The sequence below is a fragment of the Thunnus albacares genome, chromosome 22 (assembly GCF_914725855.1).
Source record: "Thunnus albacares chromosome 22, fThuAlb1.1, whole genome shotgun sequence".
Classification (NCBI taxonomy): Eukaryota; Metazoa; Chordata; class Actinopteri; order Scombriformes; family Scombridae; genus Thunnus; species Thunnus albacares.
The window spans coordinates 9,492,690-9,518,666 of NC_058127.1; the positions used below are offsets into that span (position 1 = coordinate 9,492,690).

The 25,977-nt window shown below is 37.1% G+C and overlaps 1 protein-coding gene across 2 annotated transcripts; it reads right to left on the reverse strand.

The window, feature by feature from the left end:
• Positions 1-2,394: 2,394 nt before the first annotated feature.
• si:cabz01007807.1 lies at positions 2,395-16,851 on the reverse strand. 2 transcript variants are annotated; one of them, XM_044341899.1, is made up of 39 exons: positions 16,646-16,851; positions 16,427-16,483; positions 14,923-14,988; positions 14,648-14,710; positions 14,198-14,272; positions 13,937-13,984; positions 13,314-13,367; positions 12,094-13,206; positions 11,775-11,894; positions 11,572-11,664; positions 11,343-11,405; positions 10,962-11,021; positions 10,781-10,816; positions 10,638-10,700; positions 10,489-10,542; positions 10,331-10,399; positions 10,103-10,174; positions 9,903-10,010; positions 9,729-9,791; positions 9,497-9,562; positions 9,265-9,330; positions 9,120-9,173; positions 8,939-8,998; positions 8,582-8,641; positions 8,218-8,316; positions 8,076-8,126; positions 7,891-7,986; positions 7,683-7,803; positions 7,476-7,576; positions 7,342-7,386; positions 7,156-7,230; positions 6,401-6,502; positions 6,267-6,311; positions 6,074-6,148; positions 5,021-5,089; positions 4,830-4,869; positions 4,667-4,724; positions 3,623-3,968; positions 2,395-3,408 (listed from the first exon to the last, which is right to left on the reverse strand). In XM_044341899.1, the coding sequence occupies exons 1-39, from the start codon at positions 16,664-16,666 to the stop codon at positions 3,004-3,006; spliced, it is 4,332 nt and encodes a 1,443-aa protein (XP_044197834.1). In that variant the 5' UTR covers positions 16,667-16,851; the 3' UTR covers positions 2,395-3,003. The 2 variants fall into 2 exon arrangements, with proteins under 2 accessions (XP_044197834.1, XP_044197835.1); XM_044341900.1 differs by lacking the exons at positions 7,156-7,230; positions 7,342-7,386; positions 7,476-7,576 and having other exon boundaries at positions 7,684-7,803.
• Positions 16,852-25,977: the final 9,126 nt, after the last annotated feature.

The following is a 25,977-nucleotide window of genomic DNA, read 5'->3' on the forward strand; positions in this document are numbered from 1 at the left end:
AAGGGGCGTCACATGTCTTCATGAAAGGTCACCTGTGCTGGGCGTGGCCTCTTTCCTCTTGGACCTTTTTTTTTTCCATGGATCTTTTTGAATGGCAGAGGTGGAAAGTAAATAAGTAGGCCTACATTTACTCAAGTACTGTACTTAAGTAAAATTTTGAGGTACTTTACTTGAATATTATCATTTTATGCTATTGTATACTACCATTCGACTATATTTCAGAGGGAAATATTGTACTTTCTACTCCACTACATTTATTTGACAGCTTAAGTTACTTTTCAGATGAAGATTTGACACAATGGATAATATAACAAGCTTTTAAAATACAACACATTGTTGAAGATGAAACCAGTGGTTTCCAACCTTTTTAGCTTTTGACGTCTTACAAAAAGTAGTGTGTAGTAGGAGTCACATTTCAGATGTCTATGAGTTGTTAACAGCTCCACCAAATAGGGATTTTTCCCTCTAAACTTCTCACATGGTTTCATTTCCATAAATGTTCAAATGATCCAATATTTCACCAAAAGTAAAATATTAGAGAAAACACTGATTTGTGTACAGAACTTTATTAATACTGAAGCATCAGTGTGTTAGCAGCCTGTTACTGTTGTAGCTGCTGGAGGTGGAGCTAGTTTGAACTACTTTATGTACAGTTAGCTAGTTTAGTCCAATGGTTCCCAGCTTAGGGGTCGGGCCCCTCCAAAGGGTCACCAGATAAATCTGAGGGGTCATGAGATGATTAATGGAAGAGGACAGAAGAAAAATCAATCTCATGATGTCATATATGAACCATAACTTTTACTTTAATACTTTAACTACATTATGCTGCTAATACTTATGTACTTTTACTTAAGTACGATTTTTCATGCAGGACTTTTACTTGTAATGGGAGTATTTTTACATTGTTGTACTGGTACTTTTACTTATGTAAAGGATCTGAATACTTCTTACAGTGCTAAGGAACAGTATACATGTAGCTAATTTCTGGCATTTAAACTCTGTGTTTTTTCTCCTAATTTCTATCTTATATTTTTTCTGTCTATTTATTCTTTCATTATTGATATTTTATACACTTTCATTCTTTTTCACACTTTTAACACAATGAAATTCACTAAGTATTGTGCTTTCACCTCCTGTCAAACTCTATATTTAAAATGATGTATTGATCAAGTTTGATAGTTATGTCTAACAAATGGTGCAAGTCAAAAGCGCCTTCATAAAACCTTATGCATATCTCAGAATAGCCTAATAGGTAAACACAATACCGAGGCATGTCTGCTGACTTAAAGCCTCACTCAAAAACAAACATGTGCAGGCAGGAAGTTTGGGTGCAAACAGAAAACACAGCAAACAGGACACATTTGCAAACAGTCTTTATTCACAGATTCAGTGTTCCATTAAAATATTTGAATATACTAAAATATAATATTTGATATTTTAAAACATTTCCATTGAGGTTAAATTAATGAAGGTGGAAGACCATGATTCAGAGTTACAATAACAGTACTTACACATATGCACAGACATATTTACTTAGAGGAAACATGCTATGAGCAAAAGTGTCTCCAGTTTTTGTAAAGAAAACAGAATAGTTAACAATATGAAGGAATTAACAAAAGCTCAAATGTAACCAAATATGTGTGCACAGAATGCTTCTATAAACCATCTAGACACAGATGACAATACATGTTTTGTGCAATAATTTTACATTGTCAATGTAATGTGTTTATGTTATCAACATTACCAGCAACAAAAACCTGCAGATGGAAATTGTTGAAAATTTTGCAACTTGTGCATCAGTAAACAACAAACTCCAGGTTTAACGATGACCATCAAGCTGATTCAACACACCACTGACACAGTCTCAATAAAAAAAATGAAGAAAATTTTAACATTACTGCAACAGTACTGCAGGGCTTTAATATTGTACGATATTTCTTTTATTTTAGTTATTTTGTCCATCTCTTGGCCATAGAAACAACAAAAAAATATTTATTTAGATGTGTATTAGATTGATGTTTTGAAGCAATGCCATAAAGTAATATATTAAAAATAAGTTACTCTATAATAATAAAAGATAAAAATATTTTTGAAAACTGCATATCCTTATAAGATGATGTGAGCAGAAACTTACTATTTACAAATGTAGCCCAGTATAGTAATTAGAGTACAGTTAGTACAGTTAAACTAATGACAACTATAAACATACAAAATCCATAAGGTGGCACTTTTTGCCTGCACAGTTTGCCCTTTTTTGAGTCTCATGGTAGATTCTCAACTAACCTGTTTGATTATGCTGATATCCAATATATAGATTGGACAACATAATAGAAATGGGTAAAATTAAATACAATACCCCTCAAAGAAATACTACACCCCCCCCCCCCTTTTTTTTTTTTTTTTTGATTGCATAATATTGCAGGGTGCTATTATTTAGATGTTGACTTCTTTGTGTGTATACAGTGGGTGGACAAATTGAACTAGAAATCATTAAAAAAAAAAAAAACAATCCACCTGTGTCAATAATACTACATTTTTCTGATACACCTTTTATGCACAGAACAATACAAACAGTGCAAAAAATGAATGTTCTTGTTATTCTGAACAGTGCATGTGTGGACAGTGAACACCTTACAATATAATACAACAACAGCCTGCAGCCTTAAAAGTTACCAGAGTTGAATTAACATCTCTCTTTGACAATCAACAACAAAATTATCATTATAACTCTTTACAAAGGTTGTTTTTACTTGCAAGAATATTGCAATGGGAGGGAATACACTGCCAGGTGCATAAATCTCTTATAAAGTCCAGATTCTGCAGTGTTCAACTAACTCATGTGGATAAAAACTCTGCCTCATAAACCCTTTTAATATTATTGAAACTTCTCGATTGGTTCATGAATTTCTTTAAACCAACAGTTCCCCATTTCAGCCAGGAGAGGGGGATGGTGATCTTTGAGAAATAATGATATGATCCAAGTGGTTTCATGCGGAATGGTGCTCACATGTTTCCAGTAGCATCCTGTAGCTCCTCTCTGATGGAGTTGAGCTCCACTATCCCGTCATTAAGAATATTAGCCACCTCCTTTATCTGACCCACCACCTCTTTCTTGCAGCCTTTCTTCAGCTCCCGGGAGTCCTTGAGGAAGTACTTGTCCATGCCTTTGAAAAGTCCTTGGACTGAGGCCACACCTGTGTCTGTTATCTCGGTTGCTCGCATCACAGGTGAGTCAACTAAGCTGATCATCTGGACGGCCCTGCGGACCTCCCAGTCCTCTGAGTAGTGCTGTGTGCCGGACCTGAGGAAAGGATGCCCGCGGAGTTTGTACAAGCCTTGGTTGACAAAGTGGAGGATCTTCCCAATGTCCAGCAGGTGATCCTCATACTCCTGCAGTACCGTCTCCACCTGAGAGAGGGAAAGATCATGGTCTTGGGTCAAACATCAGAGAAGCTAATTGTGAGTTGCAGCATGACATGGAACAAGACTTTTACTTAGTAGTAGCAGTATTAAAATAATGTCACACTATTTTCATCGTTGAAAGAAAATCTTGCCAGCTGTATAACAACTGTATATGAACAGAACTTTTTAAAACACTGCATATTGTAAAAATGCAGCTTACCTTCTTCCGGTCATGCATGTTGTTAACATTATCCGAGATTGCCGCAGAGGCTGAAGTGATTCCACCAGCTGTTGCTACACCCACACCAACGGCTGTAACTACAAGAGAGGCACCAAAGGTGAAAGGTGCCAGAGCTAGACCAGCGATGGCTGTCACACCACCGACAGCTGTGGTGGTGCCGCCGGTAATACCAGCGATCTTGGCCTTGTGGTGGAAGTTGCTGATGTCATCTGCGATGGCATGGAGTGTGATGACAGAATGCCAGAGGACCTCTGCACGCTCTGTGAAGACCTTGTTGAAGACACGCAGTCCGCGATTAACCTTGTCAGCCAAGATGGTGAAGGACCTGGGATTTATTTGGGGACCAGAGGCAAGGTTATGCTTTGTAATTACAGAGCAAGAAAGCAGAATATTAAAATATGATCTTCACATAGAAAGCCAAACTGTGAAATGAAAGCAATACTATATAGACCAGCTGACTTTACACTGGGACAGAATTGTTAAAAGGGAACTGGTGTCTGCAGAGTAAAAAAAGACATTTCTGCACAAGCATTTTAGACCTGTTTTGCGAAGCAACTATTATCATGGCAGGATTATTTTTCAATGGAGATGGACCAGTTATTTGCATGTAGCCTTGCTTTCCCTTAATAATCATGTGCTGATATTCCACAATTCTGTTGAATTTTGAGCAAAGCAGTGGCAGTGGAAATGCCTTGTTAAAAATTTCTGTCATACAAATAATGAACTCCCTCGACACTGCTGATGTCTTCATCAAAAATATGCAGTCTGTGTCTCAACATTTTCATTTGATTCATCCCAGTTGGGTTTTTTCAACTACACATACACATACGTGTGATAATACACCATATGTTGCATACTTAACATAACTTCCGATTTCCACTTCAATTATTAGTCCCATTCAGAGGGTCTATAACTGGTGGTTGAGCAACAGCAGACACAGTTTACCCAGTTTATTTTGAACGAATGCTGGTATCAGATTGGTCAGATCAGCACACTTTTACTGCAAACATATAACAGACATACTTGGACTCATCCTCTTTTATGACTTTTTCCTCATCGTCTGATGGCACCTCATCCCATTCTGAAATACAGTCAAGCAACAGATGTTGATGTGTTTAAAGAAGAATTTTTTTCTATGATTAGTTTTATGAAGGAGTTATTCAAAATAAGTCTGATTATGACTCACTTTCCACAGTGTACCACCACTCCATCAAACTGTCAGTGTCCTGTGACAAAACAAAAACATTAATGATGATGGTTCACACTTGAACGCCGCATTATTCAAACAGGCAGGCTTAATTATTTGCTTGCATACACAGTGAATGCACTGTAGTGAAATGGAATATTTGTGTATAGTCAGTTTTAGGAGAAACTGACCCCGTCCTCATCCCCATCCTCCAGACCTGCCATTGCACGCTCGTCCATCTGAGCAGCCAGCCACTCCGCCTGAATAGAGCGTGAGGGTGGAGAGGTGGGGTGGATGTTACAAAAATAAGCCAGAGAATACGTCAATAGGTCTTCAGTACATACCTTACTATATTTCACACAGATTAGTCAACAAAACTGAGGCCTTTGTATATATATTAAGCTTTTACTACACACTAGCTGGTGTGTCGGTGGGTATATACACTATGTTGCTGAACCAGTCCACTCACATGTCAAGGCAATGTGTCCCATCACGGAACAGAGACAAGAAGATAACTGAGCTGAGAGTGGAAAATAACAACATTTCATAATAGTACAAAGTACACCTTGTATAAATAATGCCTGAATGCCAGAAGTTCTTTTGTACCCATGAATTGTTTAGATAATATAATTCCTATTTAATATCGACATCAAGCCTGAACAGTAAGGTTCTGTCAGACTAATATAATCATGCATAGTAAATAAGCTTATCAACTTATCAGTGTACACTAGTAAAATAACAAAGTTGTTCCTGTGTCTAGTATTTATCTCAAAAACTGTAACATATATACAGACATGTGTTGGACAGACAGGGAGAAAATTAATACAGAACAGATTTTTGTAAAGCACAATATTATGCATGCCTTAAATCTGACTAAAGAAGTTATTTTCCATGGAGCAATACTCAGGTCTGACTCACTGGAAAATTCTAGGTCAAAACAAAATGTTTATCATAGAGTGAAGGAACCAAAGCTATGGGCCAGATAAATGTTGGATCTGGGTCATTTATTAGGACATTTACATAAACTGGTTTGAGCCAAAGATCCAGAAGTTCACCAAGTGAACTTCTGGATGTAATGAAGTTCACTTGTTGTGATTCCTTAAAATGTTGTTACTTGGTGAATGTTGTTCACCAAGTAACAACATTTTAAGGAATCACTGTCAAATGAAAGCATTTTTAATGCATGTTTTGCTGATCATTTCAATATATTGCAGTGTTTTCTACTTATAAAGATATGAACTAACCTTAGCAGCCTCTGACAGGTAGTCACTACATGTAGCTCCTGGTGGATCCTCACATTCGAGCTGCATAGCTTTGCTCTAGCAAAAAAAAAAAAAAGACAATTAAAAGTGAGCATGTCTGTCTTTTGCTTTTAAAGATCTGACAATAATGAGATCACGAGAACACTCATAAATAAGTTTGACGGCACTGACTCACCTTAACTTTGTACTTTTTGAGACCTTTGAGTTTTGATAGCTTCTTCTGTTAAAGAAGGAAAAATGTTTGATAATCATACTTTAAATAACTCCAGAAAAAAGTTGTAAAAGTGAACATCGGAGTGACAAGAATACCGGTTTGCAGATTTCCAGATCATCTTGTTCAGTGTCATACATCTCTCTGGGACTCATGAAATCTTTTCCTGTTTGAGCAAATTCATCCTCAGCAAACCCATCCTGCCAAAAAATATGACAGAAATGAAACCAAAACCACAGAAATAAAAATGAACAGAATTATATGATGATGGCCCGTGCTTATGTTGCACACTAAGCTAACATTAAAAGTACACTGGCTGCATGTTGTGGCGTGCAGTGGCTGAATCCGATCAGCTCACGGCTCAAGGTTCTGTCAGAATAATATAATCATGCATGGTAAATAAGCTCATCAACTTATCAGTGTACACTAGTAAAATAACAAGGTTTTGTCTAGAAAACTAACATATATAAAGACATGTGTTGAACAGGCAGGCAGAAAATTAATACAGAACAGACTTTCGTAAAGCACAATATTATGTGTGCCTTAAATCTGACCAAAGAAGTGATTTTCCATGGAGCCATACTCAGGTCTGTCTCACTGGAAAATTCTAGGTCAAAACAAAATGTTTATCATAGGGTGAAAGAACTAAAGCTATGGGCCAGATAAATGTTGGATCTGGGTCATTTATTAGGACATTCACATAAACCGGTTTGAGCCAAACATGCAGAAATTCACCCAAGTAACAACATTTTAATTAGAATCACTGTCAAAAGAAAGCATGTTTAATGTTTAAGTTTTTACTGATCATTTCAATATCTTGCAGTGTTTTCTACTTGCAAAGATATGAACTAACCTTAGCGGCCTCTGACAGGTAGTCGCTACACGTAGCTCCTGGTGGATCCTCACATTCAAGCTGCATAGCTTTGCTCTAGCAAAAAAAAAGACAATTAAAAGTGAGCATGTCTGTGATCTTATTATTGTCAGATCTTTAAAAGCAAGAGACAAACACTCATAAATGAGTTAGATGGCACTGACTCACCTTAACTTTGTACTTTTTGAGGCCTTTGAGTCTCGATAGCCTCTTCTGTTAAAGAAGGAAAATGTTTGATAATCATACTTTAAATAACTCCAAAAAGAAAGTTGTAAAAGTGAACATCGGAGTGACAAGAATACCGGTTTGCAGATTTCCAGTTCATCTTGTTCAATGTCATACATCTCTCTGGGACTCATGAAATCTTTTCCTGTTTGAGCAAATTCATCCTCAGCAAACCCATCGTGCCAAAACATATGACAGAAATGAAGCCAAAACCACAGAAATAAAAATAAAATATATGATGATGGCCCATGCTTACGTTGCACACTAAGCTAACATTTAACGTACATTGGCTGCATGTTGTGGTGTAGAGTGCCTGAATCCGATCAGCTCACTCTGTCCAGTGGCCTCATGGGTTGTCTTAGATTTGCGCGGTAAGGGAATAGGCCCTTTATGTTTGGATTTTTTCTGATCGAAACAATATATTGTTACTGTTACCATAACAATGTACCAGTTATACAACTATTATGAAAATTCATATTTTTAGAAAATTACCGGTTTGCAGTCCTCCATCCCATATAGTTCTTCATCATCCAGCTCCTCTGCTGAGAAGCTACTCTTCTTCGGATTGTTGTCATCCAGCATGTCCTCCTTTTTCAAAAATCATTCAGACAAATTTGTGTAAAATTCAAATCAAATGAAAGCATCTCTTTCAACAAAACACAAAAACAACCATTTACCTTAGAGCTACGACGGCCCATGTGCAGCAGTTTCACGATTGAATGTTTCTTCTATTGATGAAGGGAAAAAAAAGTCCATTAAATGAAAGCAGGTGACAAAATGTTCAAAGAAAAACTGAGAATAAACAGAAGAGAAAGTTACAGGTTTGCAGTCTTCCATTCCATAAGTATCTTCATCGCCATTTAATCCAGGAGACATGTGGTATGTTTTCTGTAAGTACTCATCATCCAAGAAAGCAGCCTAAGCAATATACAGATCAACATGTATTTGTTGTTGGCGAGTCAGACATTGTTAACCAAAAGTCTACCAGTACAGTAAAAACCCTGCTTTAGTATATCCACTGTGTCAAAACATCAAACCACCTTTTCTGGCAAGAAAAATACAAAATGCATGAAAACTAACATGGTTTACGGTGGAACATTTTTGGAATGTCAAGCAAAATGATCATTTACCATGCAATGATATGAACATTCACACATAACTAATAAACAAAACAAGACAGCACCTTGCTAGTTGACTGAAGAGTGTGGCCTTTTATCTCCTCTACATCCTCAAACACATCATCCTAAGAGTCAAATAAGTATTATAATTTAGATGTAGGAAAACAAGTTCAGTAACTGCAGAACAGATGGAGTCAATTCATTGTTTTGAAATTTCTTTGAAATCAAAAAAACTGACATAATTGGTGCTAATACGCAAATAAAAGCTATTCTAAAACTGCAACGCTAACTGGAAAAACAATATAAAACCTTGCCAAAAACTGATCCATGTTTGCTAATGAAGGAATTAATCAGTCCTCATCCTATTGTGGAGTTTGTTGATGTTTAAATGATGAGTTAACTGAACTGGAGGTATTTCTTACCTGAGACTTCTTACAAGGTATGTAGCCATGTGTGCCAAAAACTTCCTCTTGCGATTTCTCCTAAGGGGAGGAAAAAAAAAACACTGCAAATTGCTACACTGCCTGGAGTTCCTCATAGCACAAAAATAATGTACACCCCACACTGTACACCCTGCTTTACTACTGATTTAAAAAGCCGTACATTTGAGCCTTTGCGAGGTGTATATCCATGTGCCCCCTTCAGTTCCTCGTCATTCTGGAGAGAAAAAGGTTTTACAGTGATACACATACAGCATATATAAAGCTATGAAATGTGAAGAAGAAACAGTACAGTAGAGGTGCGATACCTTTTCTACACTGATGACAAATCCTCTGTGTGGTACAAATTTGATTTTCATCTTCTTTTTTGTCTTCTAGAGAGATGAAAGATTGTGTAAGTATTCAATATCAGCAGATCCATACTACATCTACATTCAGGCTGAATGGAAATAAATTTAGCCATGCTGTGAACTATCGTGCATATGGCCATTCAACATTACTCTTCAAGGATAAAAAGTATAGAAATCCATGGCTGCCAACCTCTTCGTGCTGTGCTTCTCCTCCTTCCTCCTCTTCCTCACCAGTGCTGTTTTCCAGCACAGTCCCCTGTTGAAAATGACACACTGCATCAGAAACTGCAAAAAGGCAAACATTTCTCTTTAAATTAAGAGAGTTCCCCTGTAGTTTCACTATGAATGAAAAGTGCAGTATCAATTAAACATATTATTTATTATCATCTTTAGTCACAGTTAGTAGACCGCAGGTACTTTACCTCTGACCATCGTCGTATTATGGAGTTTTTTTTGCTAAGAGTTTTCGTATTGATGTCATCATCCTATTGTGGCATTACAGAGAAAAAGTAATGACAGGTATAGTATGTATAAAACTAAAATTTTAAGGAAAACATCAACCATAAAATGACACGCTCACATTTGAGATAACTTACCTTTGATTCTTGAGGTAAGTGTCTGTTCATGCACTTCCCCTCTGGGACGGAGGAGGGAATGGATGCTCTTCTAAGCAGCTGGTTGACTTTGGCTTTCAGAGGTTTCTTCTGTTGACAAAAGAGGACATGAATTAACCACTGCTGCTTTATTAATATTCCTTATAAATACTGAGACAAAATGGTTAAAAAGAAAAACATACTTTGTAGTCCATCCCATATTCATCTCCATCATCATTCTCTTCTGGTGACATGTGTATTTCAGAAAAATACTCCTGAAAAACAGCAGCACTCACCTTTAAACTGTAAACATGTTAATACGTACACATTGGTGTGTTCAGATACAATGAAACAGTAATTCTTGTCTTGATTTATTTGAGCAAATTTCACAGCTGCTTAATTAGCTTTACAGTGTGGCAAGCAATTGTTACCTTTGATGATTTACGTTGAGTTGGTAATGTTCTACTCCTCCCCTCTTTTGTGTCATCAGGAAATTTATCCTACAAAGTGACAATCATTATCATTACAATGCCAAACATGCAAACATAATCAAAGCAGTGAAGGTGTGATTTTACGTTACTTCATTTACCTTTGAGCCTCTTCTGGGGAGTATGGAGTGGACTCTGAATTTTCTGTCTTTTTTCTGTAATAAATATTTATACTGGAGGTGAGGCTACATGCAAGAAAAAAATGTTTATCAGTGAATGATTAAAGAAAAATTATTTAGACTGATTGTACCTTGCTGTGACTTCCAGGGCCATCCTGATCTTCTCCACTTCCTCCATCAGAGTCCGCCTTCACCTAGGAGAAAGTTCTTGCTTTTTTAGCTGCTTTGTTTTCCGAACAAACAATGCTAACAAAAGAAATTAACCATCCCTTACCTTCAATGATTCTCGCCGTAGTCTAAATTTTCCAGACTTTAAAAAACAAAAAAAAAATATCACTGAAATATCTTCCACAATAATTCTTGATGGAAAGCATTGCTGTGGTATTCCAACATATTAGGGAGAAAGTAAAGAAAGGATGCTAGATTAAATTTTGAAAATTTTCTTTTTTTCTTACTGGTTGGAAGTCAGAGTTTAACTCAGGGCTGTCCTCGGGCCAGTCTTCCACACACCTTTCCTGTTTTGGGATTTTAGTAAAGCAAACATTAATATAGACAGTTCTTTTCCAGAAAGTTTATCTATCTGTATACAGAATATCAATTTATAGCCTTTGGTTTGAGGGTCTACACAACCCTCAAACCAAAGTTAACATTTTAGCAGCATTTTAGCAACAGTTTGCAACATAAGTTGTTCCTTCCATTCAACATGTTCATAGAGTAATGAACATTGTAGGGCCCATCTTTCAAAGATGTTTCTTTATCTTTTTAACACAGTGCCTTTGCTCCCTGACTCATCATTGTCCCATTAATACTTTTTGTATTCACAGTCAAAATCACACCTGTCCAGTGAGCAGGATGTCCTCAAAGACAACATAGCTCTCAGGGTTCATCGGTTTATATTCCTGTAAAAGAGATGCATAAAATTATGTTTAATCCCCAGTGCATCTTAACAGCTACACAAACTATCCACACATGACCTCTATTATTTTACCTCATTAGATAGTTAGAGCCTAGAACATTTTGTTGTACAAGCAAATGATGTCAGCTGATTAGGTTAAACATGCATACTTGAGTTTTTGGCTTCCGGCGAATAACTGGTTTTGGAAGCGGTCTGAAGGCTGTTTTAGGAGACATATTTGGTACAGTTGGTTCAGGTTCAACCTAAAGTCCAAACAGAATAAGATAATGAATAGGAGATTCAGTTGCAGACAAATTAGTGGGTTATACAAGCAGGTAATAAATATTATGCTAAAATGAGTTTTTAAGCATACAGGTTTTGCTGGTTTGGGTGGCTTTTCTGGTCTGGGTGGCTTCTCTGTCCCGGGTGGCTTTTCTGTCCTGGGCGGTCTAGTTCGAGGGAGTGGCTTTGGTGGACGTTTGAAAGTCTGCATCTGAAAGTTTGATATTGAAAGATGGTATAAAAATGCTTGTCTTACATTATGATTCAGAATATGTCTTAAGCATTTTTTAATGAGATGAGTTCTACAGTACAGTAGGACCCTCAACAATGTACACTTTAATGTACAAATAATAACTTAAAATCATGACTTTTTGACTGTATGTATGTATCAAATGACACTCTGTACATACATGGGTCATTTCAGCTGGAGATTGGCTGGGTGACACTGACAGATTCCTGGCCTGACTGAAGGGAGTTGGTTGAAGAATATCATGTTTGGTTCCCTGAGGAGTCATCAGCACAATCTCATGTGGCATGTTGGAGGACTTCGTTTGGATGGCTGATAGAGGCTCTGATGGTGTTGCCTTGAACAGATCCGGTGACGATAGTTTGTCCAAGTTAATTTCTGACGGACTGCTGAGTGAAGGTGTAGAGTACGTAGCCTTAGAAGCTGTATTGCTGGGGGTTATCTTGGATAGATCACTGTTGTTAACAGTGTTTGAGGGAAGAGGTTGGAAGATGTCTGGAGTCCCATTGAAATCATCTTGGAAAGGGTCATATTGTTTAGAAGGAGTTGTACCAAACGGGTCATCCAGACTGGAGACGTCTTGGAATAAATCCCTTGTAATCGGACTTGGGAATGGGTCAAATGTATTTGTGGATGATGGTGAAAATACATCCCGATCATTCATAGAACTCTTTGGCCTTACTAGATCACTTTCAGTTGGAACAACTTGACACAAAGCTGTTTCCTTGGTCGTGGCAGAATAAAACGGGTTCACTGCCGTACACTGTGGGGATTGGAACAGATCATCTTCCTTGTTTGAAGGAGATTTGAATGGGTCCACAAAAATACTGGGAGATTTATCAAAGAGGTTCACCTCCTTAGCATGTGCAGCATAGTGTGAACTCTCTCCTTTAACAGCATGGAAAAGATTCTCCACTTCACCTTTAAACAGATCGGAGTCTTTTGACTGCACGTTTTTTGAGAGGTTCTGTGTCTTAGGAGGATTTGTCTCAGGTGAGTTCAGAGTTACATCATGGTAATGACCATTGGCAGATGCATTTTGGGCTGACATTGATGTCTGGAAGAGGTCTTGCATAGGGTTATGGTTGAGGGTCTGGAATAGGTCCTTTTCAGGTTCTGAACATTTGGCTCCATTTTCTATGGTCTTGCTGTCTTGCTGAAAATCTAGAGGCGAACTCTGAAATTCAGGCGGAGGGACAAAGATGGTATCGAGGCTTACTTCTCCTGAGGTTTTCCTCCCTACATCGTCTGTGCCATTACTTTTGCTTCCAGATTCCTGATGGCAGAACACATGGTGATTAAGGATATGTTCAAGAAAAATGGTAATATTTAAGGTAATGCTGTGATCTGGTTTTACAAACTAAATGAAATTGTTGTACGTACTAAATAATCTGTATAAAAAGGGTTAGATCTGGCCAAACCCCTGCTGACTCCATTCTGATAAAAAAATAAAAGGAAATGAGACAGAGGAGTTAGATTTCATTTAGACTATTGACAGATTCCTCAACCTGAGTCAAGCGGGCATATAAAAAAATCATACCTTAGGGCTTAAATGGAGCAGTTCAAGCACTCCATTCCGAAAGAATTAGACAGTGACGCAGCAGAAATGTTACATATTGGATGATTCTGGAGTGGCAGTGCATGCATTTACAGTAAAAACTACATACAGGACATACAGGTAAGTGACATGTGAAATGAACATTTTGGCTCAAGGGACAGAAATGGTGAACAGAAATGCTAATATACTTTACCTTCCAAATTAATTCATGTAATGATTTTTCATAATATGTGTGACACTATGAGATTGCATGTTTATCACTGTTTTATTTTGATTGATTTGTCTCCAAAAGTGTACACTTCATACCTTTTAAATGTTGCCACAAAGAACAGACTTATTTATAGAGCAGCCACACAAACAGGTCTACACACCACTAAGATCTGAGATAACAGTTAATCTTTTGTACTTCAAAGATCAAAAAAAACAAGAGAAAGGGTGTGGATTTTACCTGGGGTGCAGCAGGAAGGAGATTATTATCATCCATCTTCAACCCCTTCTTAAGACAAGGAATATTTGTGTTAATGAAAATGTGAACAGCGCCTACAACCAAGGTGCAATGAATGCAAAACCATCACACTCTCCCAAACTACCACTTCAAAAAGCTCAATTTTGAGGAATTTGAGGCATTTAAAATTAATCTGAATTCTACCATATGGAGTTAAATATACTGTATGTAATTTGTGTATGTATTGCTGATGTTATACCTCACCTGTCCAAAGTGTAGCTGACGATTGTCTATCACATCTGTAGCAGCAGCTGAGAGATCACTAAGGAACTCATCATCCTGTGGACCAACCAAAGCTTAATGACACTAAGACAACAACAAAACATATTTATGGAGTGAAGCGTGGGAAGTCACGCCTCATAGTTTTCATGCATTCCAAAACTGCATGATAAGATATGAAAGTCACATGTCATTTGTCAGAAATGCGAAACAAAAATTTGACAACACTACAAGATACTGCAAGCATTTTTACACTTGCTGTTCCAACAAACAAGAATTTGTTGTTTTCTGTTACGTCTGTGTTTAAACAATAAAAAGAAAACATAAGTGATTCAATATCTAGCAGTATGCAGATGATGTAATGCTTTTCATCACATTTCTCCAACTCATGTTTATATACAGAGCTGAAAGTTGCTGTCATCACTTCTCTCTGACCTGTTTGTTTTGAGACTCATTTGCAGATGATCCACTGGAGTCAGAGGTTGATGAAACAAGAGTCTAAGAGGGAGAATGACAAAGTATTCATTATATTATCATAAAGAAGATAATTTATGTTCCTTTTTTCACTTTTAAATCAAAACGCAAACCCCTCACTGTACTTAGACTGAGTGAGTGTAAGAGTGTGTGTTTGAGATATAAAAACAGATTGAATGTCTGTGAGAGTTTGTAATTGTGGAACTGTGTGTGTTTGTGTAGAGCCATACACTCACGTTGTATTGATTATGGAAAGGGCTTTGGGAAACTCTCTTTAGCATATTTTGAAGTGTCACAATACTCTGTAAAGAAAAGACAGAAAATCGTCAGTTGTCCACTTTTTCTTGTTCACAATGAAGTAGGGCTGGGCGATATGGACAAAATCAAATATCATGATATTTTTGTCCAACAATATTTGCAACAATATTGTAAGGATAACTATTGGTGCTTTCCCAAAATATTTACACAATGAGTTTTTTGAAAAATAATCATCAGTGATATGGATATAATGACTAAGTGGGTAAAGGTAAATAATAGAACAGCTGGAACAGTCTGGTAAGTTCAGAAAACTACATCACTTTACTGTAATGCAGCCTTTAAAAACAGGAAAAGACAACACTTATGCCATATAACAATATTACAAAATCAAAAATCGTATCCAAAATCATATGAAACATGATATCAATATAATACTATATTGCCCAGCCTGACAATGAAGCCACTCTGAGCTTAACTGACTTTATTGTTCTTACTTGAACAAAAGTAATATTTTTTGGGTTGCAATAAAACTGTGTTGACTATTTTATTGCTTGTTAAGTTTTGGTCACTGACTACATAGTATAGCTGTGAAGACGTCAAAAAAACAAATAAAACTACTGTTTTTGGTCTACAAAATAAGTGCAAAATTGAAGCTGATCTTATTAATGTTGACACATGAAAGTTGTGCTCAGTTTGTGAGTTATAGTAGACATAAATACGTTTAGACAACTAGTATACTTAAATGCTAAATGGTATAGTAAATCACCATTAAACTGTGGATTATTTTTGAGATACTGGTTGCTTACTTTCCATTTTTTATGATTTACAATATTACTCCAAAGGGAACAGTTGTACTTTTTAATTATACAACATTTATCTGAGGGCAGTGGTTAATGGTTTCTCCTATTAAACAATACTGGTAAACTACTCAACATTTCACAAAGTCATTAGGCATCTACACAAAAGGTGACAGTTCCTCAGAATTAGTAAAACATTTTAATAGCTTCTGTTAAATAAATTGTCAAAATTCATGACTTCAATTATAAATGTGTCTGCAGTTGAGTAAGCAAGCGCAGAAAAGCCACATGATGGGAGTGAAAACCACACTGTGTCAACAGAGAATGTCCTGATCCTCTGTTCTTGTGCAGAAACAGCCATCAGTCACAGACATGACAGTGCAAAATACATTCAGAACAGCTGACATCATAATACTTTGGATTTGGCTACCCAGTCTGCCTTCCTTTAGAAAATACATGCCAGCCATAGATGCCAACAAAATGTTTACTAACAGTACATACAAGGACTGCCCCACATGCCCTGAAATGATTGGACTGTTCACTTGTTTGAGGATAAAATGTTAAATATGAAACACATGGAAGAAGAGGGTAATGTAGAAACTGATTACTTGCTGTCTTGAGAATCTCACACACACCCACACAAAATCACCACAAAAACTACCAATTCCAATTGAAATTTACTCACGGGACGTCTTTCTGTTGCTGCACTCTCTCCGTGATGGTCTGCCTCCTCCCCATTCTCCTAATAAACATTTATATTAGCAAAAGAAAGTAAGAAAATAACCACAGAGACATATTTCAAACTTGTAAAACAATTTTAAAATGCCCCTTTCTTTACCTAAATACAAAATTTACTTGCTTCAATCACAAACTGTTCATTCGAGACAACAATTTCATGACTTACCGTGGTTGTATCGCCCCTCATGACCAGTGAAACTGGTTTAATGGTCTATTTAATTACTGCGTCACAACAGAGCAAGATGTTTTCCCACGTTTAAGATTTATTCGGTGGCTGATGTCGTTTCCTCTGCATTAAAACGCCTCAGTGTGTCCCTATGATTGACATGGTTCACATCGGTAATTATCTCCCAGCCTGACGCACCTGGCTGAGTCAAGTCCGCCTTGATGAATACCTAAACATCCTGAATTCAAAATCTTCAAAATAAAAGCTTTCTTCGAGCATGCTCAGTCTCATTCTGGCCATTTGTGTCTTGAGTGACGCATTGCTGTTTGAAATGGACATATTTAGTCAACCAATTAACTTTGATTTTACGTTATATATAAACCTGAGGATTTACTTATCACTCCAAGCAATTACAATTTATTTGCATTTTGTGATTTTTTTATGCTCAAAGCTAATTACAGAGTGTAATAAAAAAATAACTGGTTTAATAAAACTAAAAACTTAAATTAACTATACATTAAATTATCCTTTTTTACAAATAAAAAACTAAGAAGCGACATTTCTCGCTGTTATTTTGAAGACGAAATCACCTTACTTCCGACTTCAATCTGACTGTGTTGTCATCACACAGGTACCTTTCCCTTGACTGTCCTTATCTCAATGCAAACCGACCGGTTGTCCTCGCCCAGTTCGACCGGGCGGTGTGGTCCCGATGTGTTGACGTACTGAAGCCCTGTGTTGACAGAATGAGGAAACTTTGCATGGTGGTTTTATTACTGACAACCCCCTTCTTTCTAAAATAATAAAGTATTACACTTAAGGCCCAAGTTAGATCAACATGTTATTCCTTAACGATTATCAGTACTGGAGTATTACATCAGTTGCAGAACAAACTATAATATCTTAAAAAACAAACAAACAAACAAACAAACTAAATTTTCAGAAAATTATGTCTCTATTTAACAGAAACCTTTCTTATACATCTAATAAGGCAAAGGTTTTCTCTTTGTCTAGAATTATATTTTCTTAATAGGCCTTTACTGAAAGTAATCATCTTAGATTCATGTATTATCACCTGGCTCACGTTGCAGGGAAAAAACAGTTATCTAGTGCGTTGATTTTTTTCAGTCTTCAGACGTGCAGGCGTAGAAATTTCTCCCTCAACAATAACATTTTTTATCCTGATTAATCATGTGAGCCTTTATTTTACATTACATTAATTTGCACTCACTTTTGTCTCCTGAAAAATCAAAAATGTAAGGGCGTTTTAAGATTTTCTTGCGGTCTCTTGCTTTAAGCTGTTATAATAAAATTATGATTGCTACAGTCCAGAAATGCAAACAAAACTTAAGAAGATAAGTTGTTTATTTAAAGTATGGAAAGTAAGAAAGATTTGATTCTAAAATCACCATAGAAGGGGCTGGAGGGTGTGGGCATTTTGAAAAACAGCAGTGATGTAAGTTGTAAGGTTTTAGGCAAATGTTGAGTACTGAGTGAATAATCATACTGTAAGAATAACACATACTCATGTCAACTGTAGATGAACAGCAGCTGAGAGAGACATTGATATTTTTCAAAAGAAATTTAACTGATGATTGTTTGCTGAGAAATGAAAGGTAGCCCAAATTAGCCACACTAAATATAATAAATAAAATTGTTAAGCATAATATTTACCTCAGTGAGGAGCTGTAACAGGCAAATTTTGTTTTTCACAGTTGTTGCCTTTAGAATATAAACAGTGTTGTAACATAATCTTCCCAACAGATGGCAGAAGCTCTTTAAACACTGTAAATATTGGTGTCTTTCACAGGGTATGTGTTGCAGTTGAAATTGAAAGTTCATTCTTGACACTGGAAACAGCTGAAAAACAACATCAGCACAAGGTCCATAAAGTAGCTGTTCTAGAGTTTTTATCTTTATCATATCACTCAATGTTCCTCTGGAGAGATGGGGTTTTCTTAAATAATTCTGAATTATTTAAGTTATTTCCAGTTGCTTTGGCATGTGTGAAGTATAATGGTACAGTAAAGCATATGCCCCGTTAAAGACAGTCATCAATCATTATAACACAGTGCAGTATTCAATTTTTCCACTGTTATGTTTACAAATGTATTGCTATTCTGTGTGCAAAATGTGCAGTTCAAAGAATTTTATACACTTATTAATGTACTACTAACATACTAACGGAATGACGTAAACATCTTTAATTAAAATCATACAAAGGAATGTTGAACCGAATGGTGACACAAACTATGCTGTAGTCTGTGTAACAATAAGGCTTGACCAAAATTCATTTAAAATCCCTTATGTATAAATATCAAATATGTGATTACAACATTTTTTCACATAGTACTGGATTTCCTCACTGGAATACCAATTTAAGACAGGTCACCATCCCTTGAGCACACTTTGATACCTGTGCTACCAATGGTTTTTCTTTCACTCATATTCACATTACTTGGATGTCAAGAGAGTGAAAGAGAAACCATGTTGGAACCATAAAAAATGTACGGGGAATTCTTTCTGATGGCACAAACCACCAAATATGTCTGGTGTGACTTTTGCCAAACAACCTTTCACATGACACTCTCTATTTAAGGCTGTCATTTGCATCAGTTGCCTCCCTCACATACTGTACTCTGCTTTAACCCTCAGTGAATCATAACTGGAGGGATCATTGAGTAAAATCTGATTAGAAGCCAGATCTTAAAAAGAACTTTTATCTGTACAAAGCACAGATCTCATCAGGAACACAAAGGTTTCGCTAGAGAAATGAAAGAGAAGATATTTTCTTTTTCTTTTTAAGCAATAAAACATTATCTTTTGCTCTTAAAGACAGTATATAATTCTTAGTTACTGAACAGACCAATGCAGCAGATGACAATATAATGCTCAAGATTAAAGCATTAATTGTTCAGTTGTTCACTTCTCTAGCTAAACCATTCACAACCGTGGTAAAAAATGGTTTATTTGTGGTCATTATGCTACAAACTGTTACATTATAAAAGCATTCAGACCTCTGTCTCTGTTCTTGATGAGCTCTGTGCTTTGTACATGTTAAAATTCATCACATCCTGTTTTTGCATGAATGTGACTTAGGGTGTTGGAGGAAAATCGATATAAGATTATATGAACTAAAATAAAAGCCTTTTTAGATATATTCAACAAAAGCCTCAGTTGTGCTTGTTTTTCAGATTACTAAAGACTACTAAAGTTCATCAGAATGCTTTTTTATAAATTGATTACGTTCCAATCAATCCTTGTAATATAACAGGTATTTACTGTAATATACAATTCAGATTTATGTGTGAACAAAACTATTTTTAGTGGCAAAATGCCACTAAATGTAAATAAGAATATATGTGTCTTTTTTTCTTTGTACTTTTGTTTTTTGTACTTTGGGGAAACCACCCCTTTATTATAGTGATAAGTAGCCACTCCATATAACTGTATTACTGAACTGCAGTTATTTAACAACTATGTACATATAATGTATCATTTTAGAAAAAAAACAAAAACACAATCCTTATTTTTTTCTGACATAATTCCCAGAGGCCAAGAATTGTTAAGCAGACTCAAAACTTTACCCATCAATGACAGTGTGTTAACTACTGTTCTTCTCAACAAGCTGCAAGGACTGGTTACAAACATCAAGTGGAGCCAAAAAGATGCTGCTGACTTGTTTGATGATTGTTACTTGTGTTGCTTTTATTATTATTACTTACTTTATCAATTTTAGTTCTACAGGAATAAAGCATCCCCTTAGATTTAAAAAATACAGAGCAATGTTTGAGCAATCTGTGTGTCAAACTACTGTATGTTGTAGCTTGTATAAAGCAAATCATGACTCATTTTTAAATCATATGAATCATTTATTTTATGTAAATACTAAATGTATGCTGATATGTTGTCATAAAATACCAGCACATAATGCCACATAAGTTCATATGAATGAGAGAGAGAGAGAGAGAGAGGGAGGAAGAGGGAGAAAAACACAAGGAGGGAGGGGAGCGCGTAACAACCATATTTTAGGCTTCACAGATAACCATCAGAGCACACCTTGATACCTGCGCTACCAGGAAGTCATTTGATTTTCATCATGATTTCAGAGAGTGAAAGCAAACCGTGTATGGGGAATTCTTTAGCGAGAAATGGCATGACTTTGGCCAAACAGCCTGTCACATGTGTAAGTTTCATACATGTAGTAGTTGCTGTGGATTTGCTCTTGAGTTTAATATAATGTTATTTTATTCTATGTTTGATTTCATCTGCATGTACAGTAAGTAACTTTGTTTACAATAAACTGAACACAAAATCGAAAAGGGTGGCAGGAAATTCCCTCAGGGTGGTGCCTTGGCAAGGTTGGCGAAAAAGAAACAAAAACAAAAGAGTTAAAAGAAAGAATCCAAAACTGCAGCTGTGACAGATCCTCTCATGTGTCCTGAAGACACACATCACATCTGAACTTTTTCATATTCACAAGAGGTGAGTATGAAGCTACCATCACAATAATTAAATGAATTAATGACAAAAACTTTTAAGGTACAAAATGCCATGAATAGTTATAATACTTGTGTTATGATGCATATTTATGAATATTTGATTGTTGGAGTAGAAATAATGTGCAGTGCAGAGAATAAAAGACACATTGTAATCACAATATTACTGTATTGCAGCTATAGAAATGATGTATCTATATAAGATTTTTTTTTTTTTTTTATTTCTGTTTTGACCAGACATTTCTACATAATGGATGAAACTGACACTGATTCCAGAGTCAAAGAATTGGTTAACAGATTCACGACTTTACTCATTGCTCCCAGTTTGTTGACTCCCAACAATAATGAAGTACTTCTCCTCAACAAGCTGCAAGGACTGGTTACAAATATCAAATGGAGCCCAACAGATGTCGCAGACTTGTTTGATGCTCTTCTTAAGCGATTTGAGTCAACAACAACAAATGACAGATTACATCTCCACACATGGATGATGAAAATGTTGCACTGTATAGAGATTAATTATATTACTCCCAGCTGTAAATGTCACTCAGGAAAGACAGTTACTGAGCTGGTCCGAGACAAGACTGTAACAGATGATAACCTTCAAAAATATTTAGCCAATGACACAGAGAAGCAACTGGATGAAATTCTTGAGGAAATCCGCCAACAAAAGTTAAACCAAATAGATGAGAAACTTTTAGATGATGTGAGAGACATTGTATCATCAGTTGATAAAGATCTTACTTCACACAGCAGATCACAGCAGAGTGGTTTGAAAAAGGACTTGCTGACGCTCTGTCAGGCAGTGGAGAAAACTGCTAAAATCAGACCACGTTTGACACAGATGGTGAGCTTGTGTCTTATGGCTCTTTCCAAAACAGGGTGGTTAATTCAGGTTGGCACTGGAGAGGGGAAGTCATGCATTGTGGCAATGTTTGCAGCTTTTCGAGCTCTGAGAAAAGAAAAAGTAGACATCGTGACCAGCTCATCAGTTCTTGCAGAGCGAGATTCGGAAGAATGGAAAGAATTTTACAACATTTTGAAAATCAATGTCAGCTGCAACACCAACAAACAAGTCACAGACTTGAAAGAGTGCTATGAGTGTCAGGTTGTTTATGGTACTGCGGAACAGTTTGCTGGAGACTGGCTTCGGCACCATTTTCATAGGATGGACATATTTGGGCAAAGGAAATTCCAGTGTGCAATTGTGGATGAAGTGGATTCCTTAATGCTGGATAAGGGTCTTCATGTGGTTTATATAAGTAGTGATATGCCTGCTCTGCAACATCTCAATCCACTCTTGGCATTCATATGGGCCACTGTCAATCAGTACAGTAAGATTGGCACAGGGACAACTGTGGGGCGAAAATACCCTTTCCTTCAAGTTGTGCTTGAAAACTTTACCCTGGGCAAAGATGTTGATGAGTTTGCCATCCTTCAAATAGCTGAGGACACAGGTATATTTGCAAAAGGTTCAGTGGAGGACCTTAGAAAGAACCTCAGCCTTTACATTCCAGTAACTGCAAGTGTTACTGCAAACCAGTTGGCAGGGTTCTTTGAGAAAGTAGAGAGGGTATTACCATCTTGCAAGTTTGCCCTGCACTGCATAAATGAGCATGGGGAAATAGAGGAACTGAACAAAAGACCACAAAAAGAAACGGCTGAAATAAAAAGAGTGTCACTGCTTTTAATCAACGGAGGCTTTTGTCAGTACATGTATTCTGACCAAGACAGTGTGCTGAGAGCAGCAGAAGCAGAAATAAAACGTACTCTACATTTTACACCATGTGAACTGAGCCATGATAAAAGTAGCTGCTACATCCCAGGCTTTCTCTCAGATCTGGTCAAATCTAAACTAAAGGTTTGGATTGAAAATGCATTCCATGCACAAACCATGACAATGGGCCATGAATATATCATTGAGAAACATGGAGTAGTGCCCGTGGACTACAGCTGCACAGGTGTTGTTGAAAACTACATGAAATGGACAGATGGACTCCAGCAGTTTCTTGAAATGAAACATGAGTCCAAGCTGAGCGACATGACGGCTATCACAAACTATATGTCCAATGTGGGTTTGCTTCAGAAGTATGGAGATCAAATCTATGGAATCTCTGGGACTCTTGGCCAACAAGCAGAGACGGAGACATTGCAGAAAATTTATGAAGGTATCAATACCTGTCAGATACCTTCATTCAAACGCAGGAAGCTGTTTGAGGTTGAAGGAGTGATCGTAAATGATGAAAGGGAATGGATTAAGAAAATCTGCGATGTTGTCACTGCACAAATCAAAGGTACTCTGGATGATGACAAAAGAGCTGTGTTGATCATCTGTGAGACCATCAATCGAGCAAAGATTCTTGACGATGCTCTAAAAGATGAAGTCCCAGACAAAAAGCTTTACATAAACAACAACATAGACAATAGTGCAATCTTTAACAAGGAGCTTAAAGCGGGAGAGGTCATTATAGCAACAAACCTTGCAGGTCGTGGAACAGACCTTCGGGTTTCTGATGACGTAAAGAAAGCCGGAGGTTTGTTTGTTGTGCAGACCTTCCTGCCCAAGAATGCTCGTGTGGAGGCGCAGGCATTTGGCCGTACTGCTAGACAAGGATCTCCTGGGTCTGCGCAGCTCATTGTCTGTTCCGGCCATCTGTCAGGACCACTCCAACTGCTGGCTTTGACAAGTGAGCTCCTATCTTTATTGAAAAATATGACAAGTGTCACACCACTTCATCAAAATCTTTTTGCAATGCAATTTAGGTTGTATCAGAAAGGCCACAAAGATGAAGAATCTAAAGATATGTGTTTGACACTATCACATATCTTAACTGAAAACTCCAATTCGGGAATAAAGATAGCTAAAAAGGTCAGAGATGACTTAGTGGCTAAAGGACTAGCTAGCTATTTGGAGTGTGACATCCCAAAGATAAAGAAGAAGGAAGAGCTCTTCAGTCAGTATCTGGACACACTTGATGGTTTGTACGAAAGCAGTAAAAACAAACCAGCAGAGTCAGATTTGTCAGCACTAAATGAATTCTGGGGTATGTGGCTACTCACGAACATCAACGTGAACGACTCTATCATGGACTTAAAAAGCAGACTGGATGTAGACCTGAACAGTGCCTTGGAAAAACTGAAACAGAGAGAATCACCCTCATCAAACCTGCACCACTACACTGCCTTTGGCAATAAACTGCGTGAAAAGGGACAGCTTGCAGAGAGCATCAAGATGTACACTAAAGCCATACAGGAGGACCACTGTTGGGCAGCAATTGCATATTACAACCGGGCTTTTGCATCTTTAGCCCTGCAAGACAGGTATCAGGATCGAAACTGCATTGATCAAGCTCTGGAAGATTTGCAAAATGCACTGAAGTCTGTTGAGCTCTACTGTGAACAAACTGAGGTTGCTTATAGATACTCCACGCAACAAATCACGGACACCCACAATGATTCAATTACCAGATTTGACAAACATATCATAGCCAGATACAAAGTGCTGCTCTTTTTCAAGGGAAACATTAATGAGGCCATTAAGAAGGTCGACAGGGCCAGGGACTTAGGTGGGAATGTAAAAGTGGAGGAGAGTCTAGTCTACTTCCTGGTTCCACTAGTGCATTTCCTCCCACTGGCAGTCCCTTCAACTGAATCAGTGACACTGATCCGTAACAAAGACCCTCTAAAGGTGCTCCAGCTCATCAGTCAGCCCTCCTTTGATATACTAAATGAAATTAAGTGTCTTGAATCTCTGGGGCTGACTCATGTTTATACCTTAGACACACTGTTCTCTCTGGGTGGCTTTTTCTCAAAGATACATAGGACCATAAGTCGAGCTTTTGATTAGATGGCAGGTCTTCAGCACTTGCATAACAATCCGCAGCATATGAAGTTATAAGGCAAGTGAAACAGAAAAGTCTTATAGTGCTGTAAGGAAATCTTGTAAGCCACAAACCTTAAGGAACTAAGAAAAAAGTACTTGTTTCAGTTTGATGGACGTGGGTTTTTAAGTTCATCTTTTAGGCTTTTAAGTTGTTTCATCACTGCAAGTTTTGAGGAAACCATGTGATCCTAAATGAAAAAAAAACAACAACTCTAGAGCCTGCACAAGAAAAAGTTTCAGTTGTTAATGCATTTTGATATAACATTATTCAGTGCGGGTTCATTGTTACAGCATATGCTTTTTATTAATTGTATTTTGTAGTTATACTTTTTACATTTTCACAACACAACTTATATGTTACGCAATTTTAAAGGTTTTCTGCAGCATATCAAAGTTTGTTGTCATATTTTGGTTATGATTTGTTTTATTGACTGTTTTATTTAGATGTTTTATTTTATCTTTTCAAATGACAATGATAAAGTAATGTGATACTGATACTACACTAATGTGTTTTATATGTTGCATATAATGAGGCCATAAAGAAGGTCGACAGGGCCAGGGACTTAGGTGGGAATGTAAAAGTGGAGGAGAGTCTAGTCTACTTCCTGGTTCCACTAGTGCATTTCCTCCCACTGGCAGTCCCTTTGACTGAATCAGTGACACTGATCCGTAACAGAGACCCTCTAAAGGTGCTCCAGCTCATCAGTCAGCCCTCCTTTGATATACTAAATGAACTTAAGTGTCTTGAATCTCTGGGGCTGACTCATGTTTATACCTTAGACACACTGTTCTCTCTGGGTGGCTTTTTCTCAAAGATACATAGGACCATAAGTCGAGCTTTTGATTAGATGGCAGGTCTTCAGCACTTGCATAACAATCATATGACAAGCATATAACAAGCATATGAAGTTATAAGGCAAGTGAAACAGAAAAGTCTTATAGTGCTGTAA

Bases quoted from the DNA above. Each gene is read 5' to 3' on its own strand.
- si:cabz01007807.1 (XM_044341899.1), bottom strand. From the start codon at position 16,666: ATGAGGGGCGATACAACCACG. The intron at 14,711-14,922 runs GTGAGTGTATGG...TCTCCCTCTTAG, and splicing joins CTTTCCATAATCAATACAAC to ACTCTTGTTTCATCAACCTC. The intron at 4,870-5,020 runs GTCAGTTTCTCC...GTTTTGTCACAG, and splicing joins AGGATGGGGATGAGGACGGG to GACACTGACAGTTTGATGGA.